The sequence below is a fragment of the Cyrtonyx montezumae genome, unplaced genomic scaffold (assembly GCF_038088225.1).
Source record: "Cyrtonyx montezumae isolate F1298 unplaced genomic scaffold, pur_monq_1.0 scaffold_12, whole genome shotgun sequence".
Lineage (NCBI taxonomy): Eukaryota > Metazoa > Chordata > Aves > Galliformes > Odontophoridae > Cyrtonyx > Cyrtonyx montezumae.
Window position 1 is genome coordinate 1,312,383 of NW_027071848.1, and position 8,733 is coordinate 1,321,115.

The 8,733-nt window shown below is 49.7% G+C and overlaps 1 protein-coding gene across 1 annotated transcript; it reads right to left on the reverse strand.

The window, feature by feature from the left end:
* Positions 1-304: 304 nt before the first annotated feature.
* KCTD14 (potassium channel tetramerization domain containing 14) lies at positions 305-3,210 on the reverse strand. Its single transcript, XM_065729931.1, has 2 exons — positions 3,092-3,210; positions 305-1,038 (listed from the first exon to the last, which is right to left on the reverse strand). Exons 1-2 carry the CDS (start codon positions 3,149-3,151, stop codon positions 367-369), a joined length of 732 nt encoding a protein of 243 aa, XP_065586003.1. The 5' UTR covers positions 3,152-3,210; the 3' UTR covers positions 305-366.
* Positions 3,211-8,733: the final 5,523 nt, after the last annotated feature.

The window sequence follows — 8,733 nt, forward strand, 5'->3', positions numbered from 1 at the left end:
GGCTCCCTGAGCTAGTCTAACAGTCACACTAATACTCCTCCTTTTCCTGGCTCCTGGTCTGGCTCTGTCACTTCTCAGTACAGTCAATGAGAGCGCCTGAAACACGCAAAAGGAATAAACGTTTTGGAAAAGTTCATACTGCATTTCAAAACACACACCTTGAGCACTGCACAGTTAACCCTTAATGCCCAACAAAACAGTGGCTCTCGAATGTTCTTTAATCTGCCAAACAACCAGATGTGATTTCTGTGGTCCCACGCGTCTCTTCCTTCCCCCCCCCCCCCCAATCCCAGTAGTCCTCCACAGCTCAAAGTCATTTGTTTCAATAACTGCTTTCCTCCATTCTCCATCACAAAAGGAGCTTTGCTACCACCAGGTGAACTGCATTATGTAGAAGAAATCTTGGGATTTGAAGCGAAACCCTTTTTCAGCAACGTGGGCCTTCAAGGAGATTTTGTACCCTTTGTCTTTCACGTCCATCTGAATGCAGTCCAGCAGATCATCAATACTGGGCGCTGCCTTCCAGGGCCCGAATTTCACCACGGATTTTTTATCCATGTCCAAGCTGTTCAAGGCATCCTGGCACCTGGCCGCGTCCTCCTCTGTTCTGACAATGCATATGATGACGCTGGAGTAGCGGGACGCGACCGCCTCGGCCCGTGCAATGCGGATCATCAGCTCGATGTTCTCACTGTAGTTGGGCACTCGGGCCAGGAACTGCTTCCTTGCCACACGTTCCCCAAAAATCTGAGGGGAGTCTTCCAGCTGCTTGATTAAAGGCTCGATGTCGTAGAACAAAGCCTCCTTGTAGACGTCCTGGATGCACTGCGTGGGCACCTGGTTGCTGCGCAGATACTCTAAGATGTATTTGAAGTAGGTCCCCGGCCTGTCGATGAAGATCCTGCCTTTGGAGTCTGTCCTGAGCTTGTGCTGGCCGGTGAACATCTCTGCCAGCTTGGAGCCAGGGTGTTTCTTCAAGGTGCTCAGCAACGTCGTGTACATCTCCCCGCCGACATTCAGCTCCACGATTGGTGGCAACTGCAAGTGTCACAAGGGGAGAAAAACCCACACACGTAACCCTTTGGGGGCTGCAACATGGGAGCACCGAGGAAAAGGGAAAAAACTATTGCAGCTGGGAGCTCTCGTGGCAGCGTAAAGAGCAGGATGAGTCCCTCCCGTGGAGGACAGGTGGGAGCACCCACAGCATGTACTGCTAGAAGCAGATGCAGGGTATTTATATTTGGCCTTCGTATCCAGATCAGCAGAGGCATGGATATTTCTAAATGGATTCATCCTCACCACACCTTTAGGACATCAGAAAGGGTCATTTTGCTGGTGTCTGTTTGCACAAAGTCTGTTTATCTGTGTGTGTGATGGGAAGTAAAGAAAACCACAGAATGGCTTGGGTTGGAAAGGATCTCAGGACCTCCTCTGCTGTGGGCAGGGTTACTGATCACTAGATCAAGCAGTAGATCATGTTGCCCAGGGCCCCATCTAGCCTGGCCTTGAACACCTCCAGGGACAGGGGAAAATAATTTGTGCAACTGATGTGAATTTAAGAAGGAAAATGTAATGTTTGGATTTTTCTCTCTGTTTATTTCACTTCACTGTGCATGAATGCCACTGCTGTCTGAAACACGAATGCCCAGAGAGCTGGACCTGGTGTCACTTCTGGTGACATTCCTGACTGTTCAGTGCTGAAGCATTTTAACCTTTGCATTTTTGTAGCACTTGGTAGAGCAAGAGGAGAAGGAAGAAATGAGGCAGTTTTTTCCTCACATGTAATGCAAGTCACAGGCCCTGCCAGGACCACACCTGCTGCTGGGAAGGCGTGAGTGAAAAAACAACCCTTTTCTCCAGGAGCTCACCTGCTCTTTCTTGGATCCAATCACACAATGATCTGCTCCAATGCTACCAGTCACATGCTTTGGTGTGTACCTAAGAGCTTAGCTGGATCCAGCCTGTGGTGCCCTGTGGGTGCATACCCAGGGGAGGAGATGTTGTGAGCTGATCTCACTGTTCACCAGGAAATAAGGGGAGGGTCCTGCTGTCCTCTCCCCTCTCTTTCCTTCTCCCTACATCTCAATTTGTGCCAGCACTGCTTCTCCTTCACTTTAGGAAGCTGAAATGGCTCACAGAGAATTTAAATAGCACCAGGTCTAGCAAAACAAGGGGATAGGGACAGAAAACTCATAGCACGGGGAGATTTTTGTCTTTTAAATGGTAGCAAGCTGTAAGGTTTAGCAGCAGTGAGCTCAGAGCCTAGGCAAGCCAGGGACACAACAGGAGATTCAGGCCAAAGACCCTACTGGAATATTGCTTTGCTCTGACACAGGTGGCTTCATCTCCAGGGCAATTATTTACACCAGGGCCAAAACAACATTAAAGCGATTCTGTCTGACAGTATCTAGTGATTTCTACCCATTAAAGAGCATGGCCCAAAGCCGTTTCTATAGCAAAGTCTCTCAGGAAATTTGCCATTAGTGCAAGAGATAAGAGCAGCTTCCCCTCCCAGGCATCGTTTGTCAGGAGGGTCTCATGCTTTCCAGCCTCCTTTTTCAGATGGAAGGTCAAGGCAAACTGATTAGTAATAGATCCAGGGGAGGAAAAGTAAAACATTGCCTGCTTTCTGCTCAGTTATAAGCCCCTTGTCTTGTGATTGACATTAACTTTCCTTGGAAGTAGAAAAAACCACTGCTCCCAGCTGGTAATTCTGCACATCTCAAACACAGAGCAAGTTACTCATCACTGGAGACCGCTGAAAGACCCCTGAACTCACAGCAGGCTTTTACTTAGCATCTGGCAAATGAAAGTTAACATCAAATTAATTTCAGTCTTCAAAGTAGAAACCATAACCAGCGAGGTCGTTTGCTGTAGCTTCGTATGCCTCCGAGGGACACGGCCTTGCTGGAACCAAGCTGGTGCAAACAGGCCGCGGTCAGACACAGCTTTTCACCTAGAATTCTCATCTTGCTCATTCATCTGGCGTTCAGATTATCAGATGGGTGAAAGAAAACGCTGTAAGGAACCCAAAGGGGATGCTGCGATCCCAGAGGAAGGAGCTGTGCCCCCAAGCCTGCACCGTACTCACCATCTGCAGGCTGCCAGGCACCTGTTTCCCGAGGGGCTTGTGCTCCGAGGAAATGCTCATCTCCCCTCGCTGTGCTCCAGCCCCCTGCCACCAGATTTTACTTCGGTGGGTCAGGCTCTGCCCCACAGCCTCGAGACTGCTCCAAGCACAGTGCGGCTGCAGGTACGGCCAGAGGGGGAGGGAGCAGCGAGGAAGCGGAACTGTTTGCTCGTTGCTTTTCTGGCAGCCAGCAAGTTAGCAGGGCGGATTTGGGCTGGCTGCCATCGCACACTCACCTGCAGACGTCTGAGAGCTGAATCATCCCTTCCAAAGGAGGGCCAGCCTTCCTGAGGAGGTCCACAACCTCTGCCTGGGTTGGATTCAAACCTATAAACACTTCTGGTCCTTCCTGGTGTCTGTATGCAGTGCCCCAAACCGTCTCGCTGATCCTGCTGTCGTGCCTGGCAGTGTCAGAGCAGGGTGCTGGCCCTACAGCCAAGGTGATGCTATTTTCTTCATTGCCGATGCACTCTCCAGGCACTGAGTAATTTGTGTAGGGTAAATAAAACCAGTACCGAATCTCTGCTGATACAGATGGATAAAAATCACACGGGCTTAGGGGCAAACAAAGATTTCTCCGTCAGATTCTCTTTCAGCTTACTTGTGTCATTTTTTTTTCTTTCCAGTTTTATCTGTTGGTCTCATGAAACATGTTATCTCCTCGACTGGCCTTGCTGTCTTCCATTTCAGGCTGCTGCCTGCTAACACTGACCAAAGGGAAGAAGGGGAACAATATTGTGGGTTAACCCTTGGGTGGTTGAGCACCCACTGGGAATTAGAACTCGTGGGCTGAGATAAATTTATTCACTAAGATAGAGAAAAGAATAACTATGACAAATACATAAATATGAATGTATATAATGAATGATGCACAAGCAATTGCTCACCGCTCCCCAGCTGATGCCCAGCTAGCAGAACAGAGCAAGATGGACTCCCACCCCCTCCAAAACTCCTTCTATGTGATGCCATGTGGTATAGAATATCCCTTCGGCCAGTTTAAGTCAGCTGTCCTAATTCTGTTCCCGCCCAGCTCCTTCAGCCCTTCACTGAGGATGGCCTTGGCTCTGTTACACACTTCTTAGCAGCAACTATAAACATCAGTGTGTCATTAACATCCCTTTTCTCCTAGAATCAAAACATAATATCATAGAAAATATCACAGTTCTGTCCCAGCTGAAAATAAGATGAATGATTTCAAAGAATCTTCATAGAATCATTGTTTGGAAAAGACCTCTGAGATCATCTGCCCAACCCATCCCCACCGTGCCCACTATGTCCCTCAGGGCCACATCTCCATGGTTCTTGAACACCTCCAGTGATGGTGATTCCACCAGCTCCTTGAGCAGCCTCTTCCAACCAATGTTTCTAAGAAATTTTTCCTAATATCCAACCTGAACCTCCCCTGGAGCAACTTGAGGCCATTACCTCTCGTTCTGTCGCTGTTACTCAGTAGAAGAGACTGACCCCCATCTCACCTCTACCTCCTTTCAGGGATTTGTTGAGAGTTTAGGACTCCCCAAGCCTCCTCTTCTCCAGACTGAACCATCCCTCTTCCCTCAGCGACTCCCCATAAGACGTGTGCTCCAGCACAAAGAATTGGCATTTCGAGATATTTGGCTGGAAGTCACCATCTGTGTGGAAAATCTGATTGCTATTACTCAGGCTTCTTCTGGGACTTCTTAATCCCACTTGCTTGAAGATGGCATTTTTCAGTCCTGCTGAGCAAATTACTCCAAGTTGGAATTTTTTTTTCTCTCTTTTTGGTATGGATGTCATTTAAAATGCCGTAATCATAATGCTCATCTGATCTAAGAAGGGGCCTTAGGAAAAGCTTTCTTACAGCTCAAGCCATTGGCATATCACTACCGACCCATGGGGACTTTGTGCCTTCTTTTTGGCAGTCACATCAGAGATGGCAGCTTGGATTACTGGGACCACATATCTGATCTGTACGGCGTCCCAGCCATGGAAGGTCTTGCAGGGAAGGCATTCCTCTCTGCATCAAATCCCTCTGGGCCTGCACTAAGTGGAAACAGTCACTCTTGCAGTTCATCGCTCCTCCTTTTACTCCAGTGTCAAAGTGATGCTGAGGAAACCAGCGGGTGGGAAGCAAACACTGGAAGGCAAAAGTGAGATCATGGCTCTGGAGGGCTCTCGGCACTCCATGCTGCTGGTATCAGCAAGCCCAGGCTGGTTCAAATTCCATTCTTCCCTTGGGAGAGAAGTGAAAAGCCAAGAGCACAAATGTCTCCATAGCCTTGTGCGACCCTGTCCTGAGGTTCCCACAGCCCCATTGTAACTCTTGATCTGCACTCCCAGGGAGGCCTTGGCCACCGCTGTGCTGTTTCTGGGAGGTTAGCTGGCTTTCTCCCCTGGGGGAATGAAATCTGCTTTGCATTAAGCTAGAATTTCTACCCAGGATCTCTGTTGGGCTTTATTGTTACACTCGTCTCAGATCCCTGAAATCCCTCATCCTTTCAGCCTCTGAAAGCTGCCTCAGATGCAGTGATGGTCCATGGGGGCCAACCTGCTCACTGCTGAGCAGGAAAGGAGATCTCTGAGGATCTGGTAGATCGAGGAGGATCAGTAAGGTGCTGATCTGAGCACTTGGGAATTTGGAGAATAGCCAAGGGGGAAACAAGGTGTGGTGCTGGATAAATGTCCTGATGTTTGTTTTCTAGAGTTGTCATTGCCTTTCATCTAGTAAAACACTGGTGCTTTTTCTATCATTGGAGCGAGCAAGAATGAGAAAGCCTGGAATCACTGTGGGTTTTGGGGCACCCTATGAACAAGGAGAGGTTAGCTGGTAGGTTGGCAAGAAGCTCAAAGTCTTGCTCTAACCAGTGATGATAACTCAGTGCTTGCCTCAGGTGATCAACCAGAGGTTCAGGCCATGATTCAACAGTTCCCACACAGAATGAAATGAAAAGAAAGCAGCTGCTAAATCAGAAAGGGAAACAAGGAGCTTGGGTATGGGGAAACAGCTGAGAGGGAGCACAGAGCAGCTCCTGTTTGTCTCCTATCTCCTTGAATCTGTATCTTAGTTTCTTGAGGAGATCAATCCACTTAGTTTGGGTCCATTTGCCTGGAAAGTGGAGGCAGTGATCCATATCTGATCTCCATCCTCTGTGTCGTGTTACCGCCACTAGTGCTATCACTGCTGGGAGTGAGGGCAAATTGGTGTAAAGGGCCCCTAAGGATCCCGATTCCCAAGACCTACCACCTGCAGAGGGTTTTGGAGGAGATTCCTGTGGAAAGATGGGGAAGAAACCATGTCACGTGAAACAGTAGTCACAAGCTGGCAAAGTGGAGGGGCAGAGCTATTCTGATCTCTTAATTGGACACTACTTACTATCATCTCACCACTTCTCCTTTGAGAAAAGCTCCTGTGCACAGCTGGTGGTGAAGGGTTTCTGAAGCAGATCCCAGCATTGGAGCAGCATTACCTGCCAAGCTTCCTGTCCAAGCAGCTTGCCCCAGAGCTTGCCTTGCTTTCCCATCTCTTCACAGTCTTCACTTTTCCACGAGTTTGACGTGGCTCTGCCATATTCATCAGACTGCACCCTGCACGGACAAACCCTGGGCATTTGCTAAGTGCAGCCAGTAATTTCCAGCATGGGCAAACTTCTAACCTGGCAGGATGAGGCATGGCATGGCCAAAAAGCAAATCCAACAGCATTTGCCGTAGGTCTGCTGAGAAATTGCACCACCGTAGCTGGGCAGGAGGCTCTGCACTTCTGGAGCCACTCCTAAATCAAACAGCCATTGACTGTGCAAACACCACGAGCACTTCCACCCGTGGCCTTCCAGTGATTTAGCTGCTCCACCCAGCTCTGTGTGCCTGGGTGGCTTCAGCAGCTGTCGTTGGGCCAGCCCCAGGACACCAAAAGCCAAGGCAGCTGAGCACCTCCATTCATTCCCAGTGCATGAATGGGGATGGGCATACCTAGAGAGCAGCCTCAAGCACTCACATTGCCATCTGGTGAACAACCCAACAAGCCATCAGTGTCCACGTTCCTAAGAAACATAATTCTGATCATCATGCCCATTGGCTTCTTTCTTCTTCTTATATCAACATTCAGAATGGCTCTTGGACTTTCCTGGAGCAAGAAGAAGCCCAACTAGATGCAACAGTGCTCTCTTCTTCCTCTCTATCCTCATGTCTTTGAGGTGCCTTCATGGTGGGTGCAGGGTCGAGCTGAGTGCCAAAATTCCCCAGCTCCTTCTCACCCAGTAACCCATGTTGGCATGGATCCAGCCAACAGGCTGATCCAACTTGAGGGGCTTTGGATCGTTTCCAGTCTAAGTTCAGGCTAATGCTGTCTGTCTAGCCAGGAAAGGAACAGTCTGCACAAGAGAAGAGTGATGCGGTCTGTGGAGAATGGCAACCCAACCAGTGGGTTTATGCCTGGTCTCGTGGAGGATACAGCCTACTTCTTCCAGGCAGTGGAGGAGGGAAACATGGGGCTGGTAATGGAAAAGCAAGGCTGAGGGATATGACCACGTTCTGCCAATTAGACGCACAGAAATAAAAGGAAAGAAACCTCCCCAGGGCACTGGGGGAGATTTGCTCATTTTTTTTTCTACGTGACAGCAGCTCAGATTGGGTAGAGCAGGGGTGTTTCCCAGTGTCCACATGGTTGCAAAAGTGCTTCATGCCTACAGTGTAATGATAAGCTCTGTTTGTATACACTCCTGCTGTGTTTCTCTGATGAATGCTTGGGAACAATTTCACAACAGCTTGTAGGTACTTTGTTTTGTCCTTGGGTAGGGCCAGGCCACCTTCAGGAAATGTCTCTCCCTGAGAACCCCCAGGAGAGCAGGATGCATGTGAGAACACGTGCAGCACAAACAGAGCCCGCAGCCCTGGGCACAGTTGCAATTCCCTTTCCGCAGATGCTCTCAGGTTTCTTTAATCAAAAGTGAAACCTGATGAAGTGCCGGGGTTTGCTCAACCAAAGCATCCGTGTTCTAGCAGCTGGATTTCCTTTAAAGAGTCCTGGAGAGGCGTGGGGATGACTCCCCCTAGTGCCCACTTCAGTGGGGCACGGAAGAGCGATTGATCTGGGAGGGGAGAGTCACCTCTGGTGGGGCACAGCCTGTGCAAAGGGCACCAAACCACTGCCGGCGGGGAGCTGAGGATGAGCACAGCCCTTGCCTTCCCATTCAGCACATCAGAGGATCCCCATGTTCTCTGCCTCGTTCCAGAGGACGTCACAGCCTCAGTGGAGAGGGGGCAGAATTGTCCCCAGGGCTGCGTGTGGTGGAGATGACATGATGGCACAATGTGACAGAGGTGACGTGATGGAGATGGCATGAAGGGCTGGGTGAGTACGGGATAGGGGAAGGTGTACACAACTGCTGATTGGGTTGGGATGCGGAGGTTGGGTTGGGACACGGAGGTTGGGGTTGGAAAAGGAGGTTGATTTGGGACACGGAGGTTGAGTTGGGATATGGACAAGCTGGTGATTCAGGAGGAGGAGATAGGAAGGGGAGGAAGGATGCTGGAGGACAGATCAGGCTCCCAGCACCTGGCTCAGGACGATGGCAGGACTGCTCCAAGCTCTTCCGAAGTGTGAGAGCCAGAGGGCTTTGGGAACAAT